Source organism: Pelophylax lessonae (genome assembly GCF_965119305.1).
Source record: "Pelophylax lessonae genome assembly, chromosome: 2".
NCBI classification, from domain to species: domain Eukaryota; kingdom Metazoa; phylum Chordata; class Amphibia; order Anura; family Ranidae; genus Pelophylax; species Pelophylax lessonae.
In genome coordinates this window covers 408,043,340-408,065,806 of record NC_138769.1, presented here as the reverse complement: position 1 = coordinate 408,065,806, position 22,467 = coordinate 408,043,340, and the positions used below count along the sequence as shown (strand labels likewise).

Genomic DNA, 22,467 nt, shown 5'->3' with positions numbered 1-22,467 from the left:
CACATTCCCACTAATACAGGCATTGCACATAAGTTTATCCAATATACATTTACTAATCCTGGCTTTTCCAGTAAGGTATTTAAAAATAGTAGTTTTTTTTTATATATTGCTTACAGGCTGAGAGAGTGAATAGCTTTAATTACTAAATTGTGCACACTCTGGGTGTATTCTGTGTATAGACTCAAGGGGGTTTTTAATCAATCAAGTTACCAACAGAATCACAATTGGTGCCAATCAGGCTGTCACTCATTTAGGAAAGATTTTTGTTTGCATTTGCAACCCTCTGCATGCTTCCTTGGGCAGCCACCTGTTATAGATATGGAAACCTCTATATCATTGTACTGAAGACAGTTTTTAATGTAAAACACGCCAGTGCTTAACAATTTGTCAGGGTGTTTTTTTTTAATTATTTGTGCAGTGCTACTGCTGAACAGCAGAGGGTAAATACAACCATGTATATAAATCAAGCCATGAACATATAGTAAATTTGCTAGTATATTAGGGTGACTAGATATATACAATATAAAATACAATATAAATCTGAAATATGGCTTCACTACAACATATATTGAGCATTACATACAATCAAATTCATTTTCTGAAGAAGAGTAGGGCAGGGTTAGAAACTCTGCAGGTTTTTTTTTGTATTGCTTTTGGTATCCTTATTGGTGAGATTCTACCCTCAAACAGGTATTGTAAGTACCCTGCTCCACTTTATCTAATACTATATTTTTTTTAATGAAATCTTTATTTTTATTTTCCGTACATACAGTAAGTTAAGAAAATTATAGAATAATATACACCATGCGTAAATATAAAATTACACAGAAACCGAATGCTTCCTAATACAGGCATACTAGGTAAGGGCAGTTTACTTCCATTGGAAAGAGATAAGAAACTGTGTAGCTAGTCTAGTACACAGATACAACTAACTTCATTCCCTGCCCAGTGCACCCCTGCTAAATGAAAGGATCTGTCTCTGGGACAAGTGTTCCCATTAGAAGATTTCCAATGTCCTCTTGTTCGGGGAGCAATTTTCCCTCACTTTATTTCTCTGCGACTATCGTCACCTGTATAAATCAAAGGGTGAATCTTTCCAGCTCTATCCAAAATTAAAAAGGTTTTACCTAGCAATACACTACATCAAGTGTCAATACAGGTAGCAAAGATAATATGTTAATTCATGCAGTGTCTTCTGCAACAAAATAACAATGTTGCATATATCATTTACCCATGTTCACAATTAGGCCCAAAAGGCAAAAATGCTTGGCTTTGGCGTTGTAAAGGCAGAAGTTTTTTTTATCTTAATGCATTCTATACATTAAGATAAAAAGCCTTCTGTGTGTAGCAGCCTCCACAGCACACCCTAATACTTACCTGAGCCCAAACTCTGTCCAGCGATGTCCATGAGAACCTCAGCTATCAGGGACTCTCCTTCCTGATTGGCTAAGACACAGCCTCGGTGCCATTGGCTCCCATGGCTGTCAATTACAGTCAGTTAGCCAATCAGGAAAAAGAGGGGGTGGGGCTGAATGGAAGCTCCATGTCTGAATGGACACACGGAGCTGCAGCTCAGCTCGGGTGCCCCCATAGCAAGTGGCTTGCTGTGGGAGCACTCCACAGGAGGTAGAGACCAGGAGAGCCGACGAGGGACCCGAGAACAGGAGGATCCAGACTGCTCTGTGCAAAACCACTGCAGAGAGCAGGTAAGTATAACATGTTTCTTATTTAAAAGCAAAAAGAGAGACTTTACCATCACTTTAAACAATTGACAATTGTTTTGTGAGCTTCTTTCCAGTCGAAAGCAGTTAAGACGATCCATCCACTGCGTCTGTGCTGTTATTTAAAGAACCATTTTGCTGAATAACTCACAGAAAACATACTCACAAGCCCAATGATAGAGTGGTGTTCTATAGCAGCCTTTTTCAACCAGGGTGCCCAGGCACCTAGGGGTGTCTTCAGGTTTCTTCATGGGTGCCTTGGTAAAATGCCTAAACATTGCCCAAAAATGATATACATGCCAGCAGGTGGATAAGGCCTGCCTTTTAGTTACACAAAGCAACAGGTTTTCATTGGCAACCATTACAACTTTCTAAGCACTGGCATCCTAACAACTAATGATGTCATCAGTTGACATCAGGCGCCTGCACAGCATCATTGTTTGCCCCTCCTTGTCAGCACTGAGGTCACATTAACAGAGTGGGGGAGAGGAGAAATGTTGGAATACTAGTGTGCAAAGGTGTATTTGCTTTAGAAGAATAAATCACTTCTAACCTTGGGTGCCTACAATTGTGGATGCTGCTGGGTTATGTTTAGTTTACCATAATTTAGAATTGGGTGCCTCAAGATTGTGCACAATTTTAAAGGGTGCCTTAATTTAAAAAAAGAATGAGAAACACTGTTCTATAGGGAAACACGGGGGGGAAGGAGTTGGCACTTCTTATGAGACCCCTGACCAACAGAGTCTCCATCCCTAAAGCAAAAAACAGAAACAAAATGGGAGTTTATATGAGGTGTGACCAGCCACGGAATAGATATGAGTACATGATGAGAAGGACCAGATAAATAATAATAAAATTGTATATTTATTGGGAGTCTGTAGACCAAATATTAGTAAAACCTAAATGCTCAGTAAAAGCATGTAACCCATGGTAATGGGATATACATGAATGAAACATAAGTAGATATGCATGTACAATGTTATCCTGGTACATACAGATAAATAATAAAAACTTAAATAAGGTCATGGAAAAAGGTATAATGAAAATTTGTAATTGATGGAATTGCCTGTGTTGAACTCAACGCGTTTCGTGAAAATTCACTTCATCAGGAGTAGGCATGGTTCAAGTATCTAGAGAAGATATACATATATGAACAACAATAGATCCAATAACCAAGTAAACCTCACAACCCTGTCAGAGGTATAGCTTACAATTGGAAATCAACTGTTTCAGAGGTAACATATCATCCGGGGATATGTCCAACCTGGGAACTGAGGGAGCGAGGCCTGCGTGCATCAAGCAGGTATGATGTAGAAATGAGATATAGAGTGAGGGTCTCCATAAAGGATCACAAACAGCCTCCACTGACTATACAGATATGAATCTATAAGGGTAAATATAAAATAATGAGGGTTACTAAAAGAGTGAGGCTGTTAATGAGATCCAGAAGAACCAGAAACCAAGAAAGTGGAACAAGTACTGATTGTACAGTGATGCATGGGACAACCAAATAGTGAAAAGGTAAACCACTAAGGGTATAGAAGTGAATATATGCCATGATACACCACCAAGTGAGTGAAAAATGAAATAGGAAAATGGGGGTGTAAGGAAATGAATGCATAGTGAAGATGATATTATCAAAAGAAAAGAGCAATACCAGAGTAATAGTGCTGGCTAGCGCAGCCATGTAAGAGAAGTACAACAAGTGAGTTCAGCGTAATGTGAATATGGGAAGTAAGCCAAAGAAAGAGTATATACCTGCACAGGCGCCGGAGCAGGGATCGCACCCAGCGTCACAGTAACGTATCGTCCGGGGATATGTCCAACCTGGGAGCGAGGCCTGCATGCATCAAGCAGGTTGTTCATATATGTATATCTTCTCTAGATACTTGAACCATGCCTACTCCTGATGAAGTGAATTTTCACAAAACGCGTTGAGTTCAACACAGGCAATTCCATCAATTACAAATTTTCATTATACCTTGTTCCATGACATTATTTACGTTTTTATTATTTATCTGTATGTACCAGGATAACATTGTATTACTTTGTACCATTGTCTTTGACCATGCATATCTACTTATGTTTCATTCATGTATATTTCATTACCATGGGTTACATGCTTTTACTGAGCATTTATTTTTTACTAAGATTTGGTCTACAGACTCTCAATAAATATATGATTTTATTATTATTTATCTGGTCCTTCTCATCATGTACTCATATCTATTCCATGGCTGGTCACACCTCATATAAAGTCCCATTTTGTTTCTGTTTTAGTTCACTGTTCTATATGGATCCACTGTGCAGCTGCTGCACACAGTCTTGCACCACAATCCTCTTCTGTGATATCATCAGGGGGCGGGGTTGTCTCTTCTGGCGTCCTCAGGTACACATCACGGCACATTATCAGGGGGCCTACTGCAAGTACCAGGAAGAGAATGTTGCACTCGCACAGGCCCCCCCCCCAGATAGTGTAACACATACACAGTAAATTACCTATGGCCTGTTGGGATGGCATAGGTATTCCAGGAGGCTGTTGGCAAGAGAAAGGTCATTCTTACCCAAGCAAATATCTGGGGGGGGGGGGGGGGGGGGAATTCCCCAAAAAAGGTGAAAAAATAAATTTTAAAAAGTTTTTATAGTAGCACTACTTTTGAAGTGGCTGATGTTAACTGGCTCTCCTATTCCCACACTGCCAGCCAACACGCATTCTCCGCTTGCATCCAGACACAAGTCAGTCCCTTGACTTTGTTTTTATGTTTTATTAGGGGTAACAGCTTGGATGGGTGTAGGGATTTATGGGATGCCCAACCTGAATCAAGAAAAACAAGGGACAACTTCCTTCCTCTGTTCAAACAATCCTGGACCGCTTTCCTTCCTGTATATATACACGGAGTCCTTAGTGGATTTAGTAACAAAAGTCCATTACAGACTAGGAGTTCTCAGCCCCTCTTGGAAATAGCACAAAAACTTGAGGCAAACTGCATGCAGGAGTGTATCCTCTCATTATGTAGATCTGCTTCCCGCTACACTGCTTGCAGGCACTACCAGCCCTTCTGGCTGCTCTAAAGATCTCCCAGGGCAAGGTATTAAAAGGGTTAAACACAGCTGTCCTTTTAAAAGGCATGCTACATGTGGCAGTCTCTCCCCTTTAATGTCTCTGGGTGGGCTGATGTACTCGCACTGTCCTCCTTTCTCCCGCTGCCTTCAGGCCACAACAGTCTCCTCAGCACTCCATCTTCCACCCGACTCCCCTGCTGGCATGACTCATCCATATTTAAGAGCTGGCTCAGCCACCCTGCTAGGCCCACTGCCTGGGGATTGGTTCCCTAAGAATGCAGATCAAACCTCCTGGCCTCCACCCATTAACTTCTAGAACTTTCTCCAAACTTCTAGAATCAGGGGGAGGCACCGGAGATCTGCCTTTATGAGTCATCCAGCCTGACCTACTAGTAAACCCTGACCCAGATTCCAGACTCACACTTGCCACGAGTCTAATAAATGCGCCTGTACTTCAACACTAGCACACTAGATGGTGCTTTATTAATTTTGAGAAGAAGGAAGAGGGATGGGATAACATAAGTTTGTAGAAGGTGGCTAAAGAGAACTACCAAGAAACTGCCTTCTTGCTGTGGTGATAGACATGTGGGAGCTTCCAATTACTTGATTTGTTTAAGGTAGATCATCCCGATCAAAGTGGTCATCCTAATCCGGACTTCACTACCTAGTGATCCACTGACTTAGAGCACGTATACAAAATAGATGTTTTAGACTTCATTGGCTGCATACTTGCTTCAGATCAGATATTCACTAGGCAACAAGGAAGCAGGATCAGGTGGATAGCCCTGGAGTCTGCATTTAAAAAAAAAAAACAACCAAATATGGCAGGTTTCGTATTTTTTTTCTTTTTTTTTTTTTTATTCTATGGCTCACTTTAAGGCCTCCTTCTTGGGAACTGTATAAAACTGAAATAGTCAGTCAATTTAAAACTTAGTATTTCAGTATTTGTTAGAGACTGTAGTATTAGTACTCTTGCTTTTGTTTCTCCAAAAAATCTTTGGTGAGATCTCTGTGCTTGCACCATGTGAGTCGTAAACCTGCTGTGGCCATTAGATTCTTATTGTAGAATATTTCAATATATTTTATGTTATTGGTAAATGCAACAAGGGGCACCGGAACACACAAAGATAGACGAAAACACATCAAGCTCTAAGGTGGACAGGAAGTGGAGCTATCACAGGGAGACCTAAGTGGATTTTCCAAGAAGCCAAGGTTAATCCTAGCCCACCAAGTCTCCAACTTTCGGTGGGTGGACTGATCTTTTAACTGCATATTAGCTGTGTTCACATTTGTCTTCATAATCTCTATAGCTTTTAAGCCGTTCTTGTAAACGTAACAAAAATTTGCATTTTTTAGACTTGTATTTTACTTTGTAAACCAGACCATGATATTGCGATACAGAACAACAGTAACAAATGGAGAAAGCCTAGAATCTAGTATGTCATGCTCCCTTCTTGTTTGTTTTCTCTCTGCAAGGTTGCAGATTGTGACATTAAATTCATGTCTTTCAATTAATCATTCTGTAGCGTTTAAGGTTTCCTGTCCTGATTTATTGTCTGGAGGGATGTAGAAGGAGGGTTTATGCACTGCAAAACAAAAGGCTGAGCAGAACTAATAACCAGTGTGGGACTGGTAATGTTTAATAATGGATGCTTAGACGCCCATGGGATTCCTATGTTCATGCATATATTGCTTTTGAAATCAATGAGATAATTCTGTACAGTGTTTCAGCAGTGTTTGATGCTTTCTTAGGGGGGCATTGGTATCCTGTGTGCCCAGGCTAGAAGCAGTAGTTTAAAGGGCAAAATAAATGCATGTGTATGCCTTGTTCTAAAACAATGTCGATTATTAGTTCCTAGAGTAAAGGTAATATAAATGTGTATATGTGATCTGTTAAAATATATAATGAAAATCTGGTAATCCATTTATTCTTGCTTGTAGTTTCATATTTCTGCTACATTCTGATTATGGTAAATATTATTCTCTTTAGATTAACTAAGGGATGTCTTAATTAATTGTAATATATGCAGTAACCGGTAAGAGGTTTATTTCATAGGCTCACTAGACCTCTAATTGATTTTAAATGTTTATGATTTGTGAAACACAGTTGGGGGTTGTTTTTTAAATGTAATGTTAAAGATAAAGACTGGAACAGATGTATTGTAACATTTTGCATACTTACAAGCCCATTTATTAAAGTGGTTGTAAACGGTCACCTTCTGAAACAACCCACTCAGTTTGAAATGGATATGAAAGTCAAAACATTTGTGTATAGATTTAACCACTTCAGCCTTGGAAGATTTTACCCCCTTCCTGACCAGGCCCTATTTTGCGACTCTGCACTGTGTTACTTTAACGGACAATTGCACACTGTACCCAAACAAAATTTACGTCCTTTTTTCCCTACAAATAGAGCTTTCTTTTGGTGGTATTTGATCACCTGTGTGATTTTAAATTTTTTGCGCAACAGTGACAATTTTGAAAAAAATATATTTTTTTTCACATTCTGCTATATAACATTCCCAAAAAAAATTTAAAAATCTAAATTTTTACATTTTAGGCCAATTTGTTTTCTGCTACATGTTTTTGGTAAAAAAAAAAATCGCAATAAGCATATTTTGATTGGTTTGCGCAAAAGTTACTAACTACGGAAAGATTTATGTCATTTTAATTGTTTTTTTTTTTTTACTAGTAATGGCGGCAATCTGCGATTTTTTTTTTTTGCGGGACTGCGACATTGCGGCGTACAGATCGGACCCCTAAGTGACATTTGGGTACAGCATCGCACAGCCGTGCATTTGTCAGTTAAAGCAGTGTAGTGCTGTATCACAAAAAAATGCCTGGTCATTAAGGGGATAAAACTTTCCAGAGCTACCATGTGCAGGGTAGGTTTACAGCACAGCATGGTAGAAGTTGGGTGGTGGAGCAGATCAGGTCCTGAGAAGCTAAGCAGTTACAGCCATCACTCCATCTTCTACACCGTTTTTGTGGGACTAGGGTGAGCTGTGGGGCCTGCTTACGGGGGGTACAATGATTGGTGAAGATGGCAGCTTCTCCTATATGATAAGGTTCCGATCATTTTAGTTTTGTTATAAAATATGACTTTATTATTTATTTATTATTAAAATATTACCTTTTATTTTTAGATGTGTAAACTTGTTTGTCATCCCTGTGGAATGTGCATTTTGCTGGAATTGTCTAAATCCGTACACCAAAGATGTGGCCATTGGCATTGGTCTGGTTCAAATTAGTTTATTAGCTAAATTACAGTTGCAGCAAACCATAAGAAAGTCTGGCCAGTTTAATTTGTTCCTGCCTAAGATTGGACACCACCAGAGGTTTGCTACTCTGTTTAAAAGCCCAGTAATCAGATCAAAGCTCACAGAAGGCTTTCACTTTTTTTTTTTTCCAGGAATTGCTCTTAAGCTATTGTTTTATGAGGAAAATATTTTATTTTTAAAAATGTTGGATGTACAAAGCATATAAATTGCCTGGTTTTCAATCATATTGTTGTGTACTGTATGGTCTGTCCCTGGCACCGTGATTGATTTCCCTCAGTGTTTGTAAGAAAGTTACTTGCATTTGTTCCTACAATTGTTTAAACGTAGGAAAGAGCCCAGAGGTGAGAATAGGGTAAAGCTTATGAGTTCAATTCATGCAATTTACTTTAAAAAAATGCTGACAGGCTACTTCTTCGGACAGAAGAGAATGTGTCTCTTCTGTTATGAAGGCTTCTACCTTCCTCTCAGCACTTTTCTGCTACAAGAGACCACACTTATGCTGAGACTAAGTAACTCCCATGCATGGCCAATTAGGAGGCCGAAGGTTCCAAACATGAAAGAAGACTGGAGTAGCCGACAGCAGAGGGTGACACTGACATTGCAGTTCTGGAGAGGATTGCTTTATTAGGGAAGTCTGCCACATGCCATGCATACTTACACATTTACAACCACCTGGGGGGCCAAAATCTTAAAATCAGACTGTTTACTTCCGCTTCTGTATGACAGTCTATACAGGTTCTAAATCCAGTTACTATGTAATGGATAAGCCTCAAACAGCAAGCAAAGAACTAATTTTTCTTGAGCTAAATCCTCCTTTATTTGCATCTCACATGCTGTCCATCCCAGACACTGCAGATCACAGTTGGAGGGTTTCACTTAGGCTACGATTACATGTAGGCGTTTTGGGGCTTTTTTCTGCTCTTTTTGGGAAGTTTTTCTGCTCTAGGATCAGCTCTCAAAACGCCCAACAAGACAAATCCTATTCATTTCAATGGCCTTTGTTCACATCTGAGCATTTTGACGCCGTGAGCAAAACGCCCAACGCTCAAAAAAGTACATGAGCTTCTTTTTGGGCAGATTACAGTTGTTTTCCATTGGTCTCTAGTCAATCTAAAAACGCCTGTCCAAAAAACGCCTGTAAAACGCCTGAAAAAATGCCCATAAAAATGCCAGTAATAGCAATGCCAAGATGTGAACGTAGCCTAACATGGGCAGTGTTGTCAATCCAGAAAGCAGTGGGCAGGACTAGATTTTGCCAAGTGACGCTTGACCAGTTACAGGCTTATGGACCAGCAGTGACTATGCTGATAGGCTTGTCCCCAGCAACATCCTCTCATCCTATGGCAGTGCAAGCAGTCAAAGCCTACATGACAGTGGAAACTCTGCTCTAAATTTAGGAGCAGTGCAACATTGTTGTCGCACCATCACAGGAAGTGGCATTAGTTGGACTTCACTGGTAAGATCAACAGGTATTTGTGGGACTTAGTACGGAGACTAAGAAAAAACTGTAAGTGCTGATGTACATATAATTAAGCGATACGTAAGTGTATTGAAGCCATTGTAGGAAGACTGATAAGCTAAAACTTAAGGGTTCGCCATATTAAAGTTTTTAATGACATTGATGGAAGAAGTTTCAGAAATGTGTAACAAGTAAATGTCTTCAAAAAATAAAGTTGTGACAGTGTGGGGGGAGAAATCTATTTCAACACACTGCACTTATCACAGCAGAATAAATCCACCTCTCATCTAGTCTATTTTTTAATTCTATTGTTATATTTTTGTCGTTTCTGCCTCTTTTGGTAGGGCACTCAATCGCTGAGCTGCCAGCTAGATTGGAGGTTGAGAATTTCCATTTTTATTATATTTCAGCCCTAATAAAGGGGGCCTTCTGGACCCCTAAAATGTAATAGTCTTTCTGATTGAATATAATAATATGATTATGCTGGACTGGCACTCTCATAATTTACTTCCTTTCTATGGCTTTGTATGAGGCAGGAGCACTGATTGCCAGTTTTATTGAGTAGCCCATCCGTGCCTCTGTCTCATACAAAATTGGTTTGAAGTGGAAGTGAGGACAGCAGCTGGTGGGATCCAGACAAAGCCCACATTGGCTGACAAGTTAATGTTTTAGTGTTCTGACAAGTCTTTTACTATTGTGCACCATCTTGGAGCAATTGACCTAAAATGATTAGTTGACCTTGGATCCTAAAGTGCAAGACATGGAGCAAGAATAAATACATAGTTCATTAGAAAAGTCTCTGGTACATGCATATAAAAACTGTTTTCTAAAGTCAGGTTGCATGATCCGATTCCCATTTTAAGATATAACCTAGAAAAATGGATGAGAGCTGAAAAAATTTTGGTTTGCAAAACAATTAGGAGGAATGACACAGGGAGGTACTATGTTGCCAAGCAGTTTATAGAGGGGTGAAATTGATTGAGGATCAAACTCTCCAGTGCATACTCTAAGCTGTGGTGGCACCAAAAGAAGAACTATCTTAGTTATTTTGCCATCCCGTTTCTTCAACTTTCACAATAATTCCTTCAATGACTTAATCTTTCATTAATAGTGCAACTGATTGTGTCTCATGCTCTGTGCAGTCCTTGCAATGAAAAGTCAATTTGTAATACATGTACATTTACAAACTTTATGTTTACTGGTCTTTAATGGGATGATATTTCTGAGAATAGTAATCTAGTTTTTTTTTTTTCTCTCTTCTGTGTCTGCATTTTTTCCAGAGACTGTTTAAAAGCCTTAATAACAACCATTATCTGCTGTAGTTGATTTGGAAATTGTCTTCTGTACCCTAGAGACTGTGCTGGAATTTTCCCACACTGACACAATGGATTGTGATTCTGGCCGAAATAAAGACACTCAAGCAGAGCTTGTCGAGAGAGTTGCTGCCATTGAAGTGGATGAAGAAACCGAGGCATCAGCTGTGCTGGATTCAGAAGACATGTATAGGCTGAAAAATAATGGAATGAGCTCTCAAACCAGCGAGGATGTATTTTTATCATCACAGGACCAGAGGGACTTGAGCTGTTTCCAAAGAGCTGCATCTCGGCCTACACTTTCAAACAGAAAGTTCTCCCTTCAGGAAAGGCCTACAGGTGGCTGCCTTCCCTCTCAAAACCAGGCGTACGGCCCTTATGCAACAGGACCTGCCTCCCACATATCACCAAGAATTGTCCGAAGGCCAACAATTGAGTCGAATCGGGTTTCCATTTCCGACTCTGATGTAAGTACTAACTCTTGTCTAACGGCAGATTGCTACAAAGGAAATATTCGCTCACTACACTTTTATTTCAGCTTAACCACTTAAGCCCCGGAAGATTTTACCCCCTTCCTGACCAGGGGGTTTTTGCGATTTTTTTTTTTTTTTTACTGCGTGACTTTAACGGACTATTGCGCGGTCGTGCCACGCTGTACCTAAACGAATTTGACGTCCTTTTTTTCCCACAAACAGAGCTTTCTTTTGGTGGTATTTGATCACCTGTGCGCTTTTTACTTTTTGCGCTATAAACAAAAAAAGAGCGTAAATTTTGCAAAAATAACAATATTTTTCACATTGTTTTTATATGAAATTCCCCCCCCCCCCCCCCGAAAAAATGTAAAAATCATAATTTTTTTAACATTTTTGGCCAATTTGTTTTCTGCTACATATGTTTGGTTAAAAAAATTGCAAAAAGCGTATTTTGATTGGTTTGCGCAAAAGTTATTGCGTTTACTAACTAAGGGAAAGATTTTGGTCATTTTTGGTGTTTTTTTTTTTAACGTGTAATGGCGGCGATCTGCGATTTTTTTTTTTTTTTTGCGGTACTGCGACATTGCGGCGGACAGATCAGACCCTTGACTGACATTTTTGACACTTTTGGGGTTACCAGTGACATTACTGCAGTAATCAGTGCTTTACATATGCACTATTACTGCAAAATGACAATGGCAGGGAAGGGGTTAACTTTATTGGGGAGGGAGGGGTTAAATGTGTCCCTAGGGGCATGCTTTTTACTGTGATTGGCTGTGGCTACTAGTGTAGGAACAGTGATCAACGGTCCTACATAGTAGAACTGTATGATCACGGTTTCTACACAGGGGAGAATGACAGGCGGCTTGTTTACATCAGCCGCCTGACTTTCTCCCTCTGTAACGACGATCCGCGAGTGACCGGTGGACATCGGGTCCGCCGGTCACACGCACTGACTTCCCTGTGAACGAGCCACGGCCCGTGGAGGTGCGCACCCGCCCGCTATTGGCTCACAAGGAAGTGACAGGCGAGCGACGTAGATCTAAGTCACTCTGCCTGGCCGGGGCTGACCGCCGCAGTAAATAGTCGTGCGGCGGTCGGCAACCGATTAATTATTTTGTAATGCACAAGGAGCGCTGTATCGAACTTCATTTTTTCACACAGGGAAAGTAGTTCTACATTTACAGAAGTTTATTTTAGCATAATTTCTTAGTAATTCATAAGCGACACTGTATTTAGAATTGCATTTTTCAGTTAATGTGATTTCATCAGTATATGCAATACCTTGATTATTTCTAAGGCTCTATGCACACCTTTTGTACTTTGTAGTTTTCAAAATACAGCCCATGTTAATGGATTTATTTACACTGAACTAGAGGGCTGCATAAGGTTTGGGCTCCCGCTGGACCTGCGGAATCCGTTGCAAATCTTGCGGGAGCGGGCGGTTTTACCTCTGCTGCGGGTGCGAGTGGGCGGGCAAAACATTTTTCGGGGACCCTTGGGGAATGGTGCAATTTGGTGTAACGTATTTTCCGGCGTATAAGACGACTTTTTTTCTAATAAAAAAATATACCCCAAAAATGGGGGGTCGTCTTATACGCCAGGTACTGTAGCTTCAGCTAGTTACAGAACATGCCTATTAAAAATTTTATCCCACTGGATGTGTATACAGCACCTGTGCTGTAATACTCTATGTACCGTGCTGAGCCAATCACTGCAAGCGGTGTAATCTATTAATGCATACAAAGCCTGCTTTGATTGGCTGAGTCAGAGAGGCGGGCTTATACAACCTTTGCCAATCCGAGCAGGCTTTGTATGCAATAATAGAATACACAGATTGCCGTGATTGGCTCAGCGTGGTACAAAGAGTATTACAGCACAGGGACATTCTGTAAGTAGCCAAAGCTTACTGTATATACATCCTGCGGGCTCAACTATTAATAATAGAGAAGTGCTGTATGTAGCAGAAGCTACAGTACATATTAGGGCACATCCAGCGGGCTAAAATATTTAATAGGGACGTGATGGCTCCACTGATATGAAATAATGGTGTTGCCTCAGAAGAGGGGGTAGTCTTATATGGCGAGTATAGGGCAAAACCGCAGGAGTGGACACAAACATTGCGGGTGCGGGCGGGAGTGGACACAAACATTGCGGGTGCAGGCGGGAGTGGACACAAACATTGCGGGTGTGGGCGGTCCTAGTCATACATTCAGCTGGTGCGTGTTTAGTAAAACAGTCCCGCGCAGGGCTCTACACTGAACTGTGAGCTGCAGTACATTCTGCATACTGTGTCAGAACTGCACTTCAAGGCACCATGCACACTAGCGTTTTTCATACGCTCAAAAAAAGAAACCTAGAAAAAAATGCTGGATGTGCTTATAATAGTATTTTTATGCCAGCTTCTAGTAGCATTTTAGTAGCTTTTAGAAGAATTAGCATTTTAATAGCGTTTTTGCAGTACATGAAAAAAAAGCTAAAAAAAAAAAAAAGCTGTTAGAAGTATTTTAGTAGCATTTAGAAGCACTTAGGAGCATTTAGCTTTTTTTTCTGCTGGAAAAGCACTCCAAGAAACTCTACAAAAACAATTTTTATTTCTGCTCCTAGAAGCTGAAGCTCAAAAAATGCTAATAGCCTAAAGTAGTATGAATGGGCACAAAGGATAACACTATTTAGCTTCTAGTAAAAAAAAATGCTAATAAAAGCTTCTAGGAGCTTAAAAAAATGCTAGTGGGCATGGAGCCTAAGGAGATTGCCTAATGGGCAGACAATATACTGTATGTCTTGTAAACCAAACTGACATTAGTACAGTGGAAGGGGTTTATTGAGTAATAATGTAGGCTATGTAATGTTCATTTCATAGCAGATGGTTTCTTTTGAAAGTACAATATTTAATATTTAAAGTTCACATTGTTTGCTTGAAAGAATTTAGTCAATGAAAGTTATTACCCCAATGTACACCAAAACTGTAAACATGAAAAATGTACATGATGAGTACATGTTGGTATATGCATATAAAACGTTAAGCACCTGAAAAAGACTCAAATAGCACTTGATAAACAGTTGACTTTGTACTAGGGTTTTATATTGGTCATCAATGACTCAAACACTCTTGTTTACTTTACATATATCCATTCTGGTCCATTGCAATAACCAGCACCACCACCGTGCGCGTGTTAGTCCATTGCAGAGTCATTTAATCAACACATCTCTGATGTTCATGCAGTGCAGCAGCTACAAAGCACAGTAAGATACTACGATGTGTTTTTAAATACCGAGTTAGAAAAATGCTGCATGTCCCTCCATTTGAATGAACTGCCCTAATGCAGTGAGCATTAATGCACCAGAATGGCAAAGTGAAAATTTGTTATAAACATGGGCTGATGGGTGTATCTAGCCAATATTTTTTTCTCATTTTGTATATAGTACTAAGGAAACTTTTTCCTCTCAGTCTGTAACTGGTGATTCCCTTTCCATTACTATTCAGGAGTGACAAGAGGAAGTGAAAGGAAAGCTACCCAGAAGTGAAGAAAACTCCCCAGACAGTTCCCTTCAAAGCACTTCCCATCCCAGTACAAAATCTAAAGTTTTTATTATACATTTCTGTCTCAATGACAGTGGTCACCAAGACAAATGGGGTACAACTCCCTGGTGATTGCAGCAATGAAAACCTGACAGAGTAGAGTATCCCTTAATCATTCCAAACCTTTAAAGAAAAAAAGTTATATGAACCTTTTTACTGTACTGTACTTAAATTATCATTTTATGTTTCTTGGCATTAAGTGAACTCTTCATTGGGATAAAATAAAACAAAACAGATAAAGCCTGTAAAAGATGTTGAAATTCACTTTCTTGTGGAGCTGCCACTGCTATCTAACACATTTGAGGTGTGTTAAATAGCTGATCCCCCTCTTTGCACTGTGGCTTCATCTGCCACCTGATATGTCACCACTGTGTCTTCCTCTGTCTATTAGTTAAGTTATCTACAGGCGCATGCTAAAAACCTAAAGATCATCTCCAGGAAAAAAATAGCCCATTTCCACCCATCAGCCATTCAGACTTCTTGTTTACTTACCTTGTTGAAGCAATGGCTTACTCATCTAAGTCCACCATCCCAGCCCCTTGCCAGCGTCGTTTCTGGAGTCAGGGGGACTGTTAATACAGTGATGTAGATGTGCCTGTACCAGCTAATCTCATCACTGAGAGGACTCTGCTGCTGGACAGCCAATAAGAAGTGTCTGGTTATGAATCAACACTTGGTTAGCACAGAAATCAAATGCCAAAAAAGCAAAAATAATTTTCTCAAGACACAAGTCTAGAGTAGAGTACCAAACCAATTTTACAAATTAAAATGCATCCTTTGCAATTTTGATTATGTAGTTTGTTCAATTTACAATGCTATGCTTTTATTGAACCAGATACCTCATGTAACATAATGCAAATACATTGCATTGAATGATAGTCATATTCTCAGCTGTAAAAACATGCACTCTTTGTAGGTTATGATCATAATGATTATATTAAAGTTTGCACTACATGTGCTGTGTGTGCTGGCGGTATAAATCTCTCAGCAACATTGCATAACACGTAGCTTATTTTGGTTTGCTAAGCTGTTATACAATGAGCAGATAAAGGAATCGACATATAAAATGAATAACTTGTTTTGATTTAGAGCAATTTTAACTCTTGTTACAGTGTAATAACTGTTTATGACACAGTCCAGTTTAGTGGCCTCTCTCTTCACGCTGATCTCCCCTACACTGTTACTGTCACTGTAGTGACGAAACATGTCGGGGAGTGAGCGTGCGGCCACCCAGACTGCAACATGGTATCGAGCGCCTGAGTCGTCTCTCTTTCATCCTCTTGCGGCTGACGAGCAGGAGAGGACTGGTGAGCGGTGAGCCTCCCAGCGCTACGGCTGTGTACATTCATGCTTTTAATATCTTTTTTAAATGTGAGTGCATAGAGTGGGGGATTGGTTTGGGGACTGAGTAGTGAATAAAATTGTATTTACATACTACCCTATGAGCCCTCTATCTTTTATCTCGCTCTGCACACACTGATTTGATGAGCCTGGAGATCGTGCCTGTGTAAGTCCCTGATCTGTGAATGGGGAGAGGTTTGGTTTGGATACCGATGATTCTGAGGATCTGACGACTGACCTGGCTGATCTTATTATTTCTAAGGCGATTTTTACCTTCTAAGTACGGTGAGTGAGCATTGCCCTAGGGGTCACGGGGTGTGGTGGAAGTCTGCATCTGTCGTTTGATTATTGATCCTTGCAGCATGGACTTTGCTTCTTCACTGACTTTTTTCTTTTAAGAGGGGTCACCCTTTTAATTAGCGCTGCTCATGTATTGGACTTACTAAAGAATATTATTACAGAATATCAAGGTAACCAAAACAAATGACTACTAGAATATGATTAATAACCTACCAAGAGTGCACAAAAGATGGCAACCAATCTAACAGATTTGACACGTGACTTCTCTCAGCCAACAGATGTTCACAATGCAATGTTTAAAAAAAATGCATGGACAAAACTTGTTACACCATGCACTGACTTGTTAAAAGTCCAGATAGTCTTTGGTAAAATATACTTCTATTAGGTTAATCTATTATTAAGAATGCATCATAACTGACCCATTTACTATGGCTAAAATTAGCCAAAATTCCAAGATAAGAAAAATTAAACCAATCATACTGCAGTTAGAATAGTCTAAATTCAAATCTTGATGCTATAAGTTTAAGTGTAAGAATGGTTCAGTCAGGTGTATAAGGCAAATTAATTGCTTGTAGGAAAAATAGAAATATTTACTTTACCAAACAAACTTCTATTTCTGTTGCCTGGGATGTCACGCTTGTGTAGCCTCAGCTTTAAATGTCACCCATCAGTGTCCCAGAATCTCCTTCAAAGCATCTTACTCCTTTCTCGGTCTGTTCAATTCTCTCCTGTCTCTAACTATCATGAAACTTTTATCCTATGGGAAATGTAGACGGGGATCCTTTTTTTTCATAGGAAAAATACATAAAAAAGGGGCTTATTTGCCAAGTTTCTATAACTCGGACACAACTTTGAACAATCACCGGGGGGCACTGTTGGATTACGTACAAATTTGGGACATTTAATTTAATTTCAATCAGTGATCACCGCATCTCCTCCTCCGGCCCGACTCCCGCTGTGTTTAGTGAGCCTCCAGCGGCGCGTGTGCGTGCCGCCGAGACAGCTAGGAGTCCAGCGACGTAGGTCTACGTCGCTGGACACAGGGCTACCACTGTGCCACAGTAGCAGCACAGTGAGCAGTCCTAAAGTGGTTAAATATTTATAAGTATTTTATATATCAGGCTTGAAGGAAATCTTTTCATATACACACACATATATATATACAGTTGTATTCAAAATTATTCAACCCCCACTGAAATTTATTGTTTTGGCCAGTTTGACATTGTTGATCATTCAGTCATCCTGCTTACAATTAAATCAAAGAGGCACGTGTAGGTCAGACAAATATAACATAACATTTATAATGAAATAACCACAAATGTCTTTTCTGTGCTCACATCATCATCAGTTTTATTCAACCCCCAAGTGACATTTAATCTTAGTACTTAGTACAACATCCTTTTACAGTTACAACCACTTTTAAACGTGAAGCATAGCTTGACACAAGTGTCTTGCAGCAATCTACGGGTATCTTCGCCCATTCCTCATGGGCAAAAGCCTCCAGTTCAGTCACATTCTTAGGCTTGTGCACTGCAACTGCTTTCTTTAAGTCCCACCAGAGGTTCTCAATCGGATTTAAGTCTGGTGACTGTGATGGCCACTCCAAAATGTTCCAGCCTTTAATCTGCAACCATGCTCTAGTGGACTTGGAGGTATGCTTGGGATCATTGTCCTGTTGAAAGGTCCAACGTCTCCCAAGCCTCAGGTTTGTGACGGACTGCATCACATTGTCATCCAATATCTCCTGGTACTGAAGAGAATTCATGGTACCTTGCACATGCTGAAGCTTCCCTGTACCTGCAGAAGCAAAACAGCCCCAAAGCATGATTGACCCCCCGCCATGCTTCACAGTAGGCAAGGTGTTCTTTTCTTCATAGGCCTTGTTTTTCCTCCTCCAAACATAGCGTTGATCCATGGGCCCAAACAGTTCTAATTTTGTTTCATCAGTCCACAGAACACTATCCCAAAACTTCTGTGGTTTGTCCACATGACTTTTGGCATACTGCAGTCGACACTTCTTATTCTTTGGAGACAGCAAGGGGGTGCGCCTGGGAGTTCTGGCATGGAGGCCTTCATTACGCAGTGTGCGCCGTATTGTTTGAGCAGAAACTTCAGTACCCACATTAGAGCTGCACGATTAATCGTATTAAAATCGCGATCTCGATTCACCCCCCCTGACGATCTAAACCTGAAATATGCTCGATTCTTTGCATAGCTGCATAGCAGAGAGAACAGCTGTGGAAAAAAAAAGAAAAAAAGCCTCCCGGCAAACGCCTATCAGCATTGGTCTCCCAGTAACTATAAACAAAAATGATTACATTGTATCTTTTCCTTCCCTCTGCCAGGGAGAAAGGAAGTTTAACCTCTTAAAGACTGGACCTTTTTCTGACACTTGTTGCTTGCAAGTTAAAATCATTTTTTTTTTGCTAGAAAAGTACTTGGAACCCTCAAACATTTTATATATTTTTTTAGCAGAGACCTACAGAAAAAAAATGGCGATTGTTGTAATATTTTATGTCACACTGTATTTGCGCAGCAGTCTTTCAAACGCAATTAATAGACTTTAATGAATAAAAAAAAAAAACGTAACAGTAAAGTTATCCCAATTTTTTTTTTTGTTACACAGAGAATCGTGAGAGAATCGTGATCTTTATTCCAAGCTAAAAAATCGTGATTCTCATTTTGGCCAGAATCGTGCAGCTCTAACCCACATCTGACAAATCTTTTCTAAGTTCCTCAGCAGTCACACGGGGACTTTTCTCCACTCTACGCTTCAGGTAGCGCACAGCAGTCGAAGTCAGCATCTTCTTTCTACCACGACCAGGTAGCTTTTCAACAGTGCCCTTTGCCTTGAATTTGCGAATGATGCTTCCTATGGTGTCTCTTGGTATGTTTAACATCTTTGCAATCTTCTTATAGCCATTGCCCTTTCTGTGAAGAGTAATCACCTCTTCTCTTGTCTTCCTGGACCATTCTCTTGACTTCACCATGTTTGTAACCACACCAGTAAATGTCTAGAAGGAGCTGAGTATCACAGTCATTTTAAAGCTGCCTAATTGGTGCTTATTAGGCTTTATTGCCGCTCCCTGACATCCACAGGTGTTTTCAATACCTGATTGAAAACACTTCAATGAACCTCTGTTCTTCAGAGTGGTAGTCTTTAAGGGGTTGAATAATTGTGTCAATGAAGAATTCACAAAAAAACATTTACTACTATATTACAAAACCAATTGATGTCATTTTAGTTGCATATGGTTCTTTAAGAAGTCCTTGTAGGATTTAATTCTGAATACAATTACAAATGTACACTAAATTCCCTAAAACCCTTTACAGCATTGGGGGTTGAATAATTTTGAATACAACTGTGTGTGTATATATATTAAGCCTTCTTCCTATTGTAATTTATAATTATAATCCAAAAGAGAGCAGCACTCACTGGTCTTGAAAGGTGAATGCACAATGAAGAATTTATTTAGACTTTTCGACCAGACACACGCTCGTCTTCCTCAGGACCAACCAGGTCCTTGCACCAACCAGGCATGTAAGTAGGATCCTCTTGTTCCTGGAGCCCAAGCTCTCGCCAGGAGGTCCAGAGTTTCTTGTGGAACATTTGGGAGGAAACAGAGTCCCCGAAAAAGAGCCATGCCAATAGCTTGAGATGTACCTGGAGTAGAACGGGATATGATTTCCCGCTGGGGTCCAGTAAGGGGTTGGAGAATACTGATAGTAACCTCGGAAAGTCTATGGACATTTCCATGAATGTAGGGAACCATGGTTGAGTCCTCCAGAAAGAAGACATGAGGATCAAGGAGATCTGGTAACACCTGAGATGTAATAGAGTCAGAGCAATAAGAGAGAAAGGGGAAAAGGCATAATAGCGAGTATTCGGCCACGGTTGAAGAAAAACATCTGTCGCTAGAGCTTCTAGATCTGGTCTCCAACTGAAGAACTTCGGTAGTTGCTAGTTCAAACGTGATGCGAACAGGTCGATATCTAAGGGGCCCCAAAGTGACTGTAAATGACTGAAGATGGAAGTGTTCTGTCGCCAATCGCTGGAATCTTGTAGTTTTCTGGAATTCCAATCTGCCACTATGGAATGTACTCCGCCTGTACCAAAATATTGTGATCCAGACAGAATTGACAGAATGCCTTTGCTTGATCTGCTAAAACTGTTGACTTCGTCCCTCAAGAAGGTTGATGTAACAAACCGCTGATACATTGTCCATGCGTAACAACAGGTTGGAGCAGTTGGTCGATACACCTAAGAGCCTCCGTAGGGCAAATGAGCTTGCTAGCAGTTTGAGGCAATTGATATGTAGTTCCTGTTCCTCCAGGGACCATCCCCCCCCCCCCCCCCGTGGTTGGTGGGCCCGCAGTGTGTGCCCCAGCCGAGCGTACTTGCATCTGATTCCACTACGAAGTCTGGGGTGATTCCGAAGATTGTGTGCCCGTTCCATGCCTCCATGTGTTGTAGCCACCACATGAGTTATTCTTTGGCTGTGCAGTCGAGAGGAACAGAGTCTGAATAAGAGTGACCCAAGCAAAAGTACTTGGCCTTCAGAGGTTGAAGTGCTCTGTAGTGCAGCGGGCCAGGAAATATAGCTTGGATTGAAGCTGGGAGAAGGTGGATAATCCTGGCCAGTTGCCTCAGGGTAAGAACAGGACGTGCTAACATCTTACAGATTTCCTTTTTGATGGACATGACTTTGGATGTTGGCAGTAGGAGTGCTCCATTCGTGGAGTCTTTGGTGAATCCTAGAAATTCAATTGACCGAGAGGGTTTGAGGACTGACTTTTCCCAATTGATTAGGAAACCTAGATTGTCCTGTCCTTATCCAAGACAGGTGTTTGTGGAGCAGGTGAGGATCCTGTGCCATGATGAGGATAACGTCCAAATATATTATTAGTTCTGCAGGTGTACCTCTTGCTAATGCTTTTTCAACCATGTCGAATATCTTTGCACTCGGTCCAAGGACAACTAGGATTTTATCCTGGCAGTTCCGCAAAAAAAAAATCCAGGCCTTTCTTGGCCCTCCAACCTGATTTGCCCAAAAATTGGGCAATTTTTGGATCGACATCAGGGGTAACCCAAGCCATATCAGGAATTGTGAGGCGCAGGCATTCTGCCCGGAGCTTGTTCTGTGCCACCTTATCAAGTGGTTTCCTAATATGAGCAGCAATGAATTTTGCCATGTGATCTAGGGGGTACCACTCTGAGGATCTCGGATGTTGCAAGGTATCTGGGTCAAGAAGGGTGGAGCCATATACCCCATCTTTGGGGTCATCCCCAGGTACGTGCAAAGAGTCATGCTCAGGAGAATAAACATTGGAGTCGTAAGAGTCCTCATCGGACATCGGGCTCAGTGCCTCCTATTGTTCCAACTCCGATTCGATTTAGGGCTTTTGCCCTCTTCCAGTTCCTCACCAATTTTGCCCGTGGGGAGCTTTTAGTTGTGGTGCAACCACATCCTCTGTGACAGGACGTACCCTGTCCGTCCATAAATTTTTGGAGGTATCCTCATCCACATGATGAGATTTTTTGGTGGATTTACGCCCACTGGGGGCCACAGGCTTACTCTCAGGGGGGTTAGGAACGAGAGTAGGTGGTTGTTAGATGGACATAAGGGCATGAGTGATTGTGTGGGACAGATGATCTGACATGGCCGCCATAGCAGTAAAGATGGCTTGCTTCACAGACTTAGCCATTGTAGTGCCTAGGAGTGAATGAAACTCCTCAGAGTTCAATTGCTCCTGTGATGCTTCATCTATTGTGGGTGGCCTGGACACTGTTAGGGGCGAAAGGGTTTTGGTGGCAGTGGTAAAAAAAACGGTAGTGGAAGCTTCCACTTCTGTACTTGACTGCATGGCACAGTAATTACTTCCCACAAGTGGACAGAAACCATTATCTATAGGACCCAACACTATAAGGGTCT

General features: G+C 40.8%; 1 protein-coding gene across 5 annotated transcripts in view; it reads left to right on the top strand.

Moving 5' to 3' along the window:
* CAMKK1 (calcium/calmodulin dependent protein kinase kinase 1) overlaps positions 1-22,467 on the top strand; it is a 362,689-nt gene that overhangs the window by 121,891 nt on the left and 218,331 nt on the right. For 3 of the 5 annotated variants that reach the window (XM_082244977.1, XM_082244974.1, XM_082244973.1), the window contains exon 2: positions 10,877-11,304. In XM_082244977.1, the coding sequence (XP_082101103.1) occupies positions 10,909-11,304 (396 nt within the window). In that variant the 5' untranslated portion in view covers positions 10,877-10,908. Of the gene's footprint in view, positions 1-10,804; positions 11,305-22,467 lie in introns of all 5 variants that reach the window. The other 2 variants (XM_082244975.1, XM_082244976.1) reach the window with 1 other exon arrangement.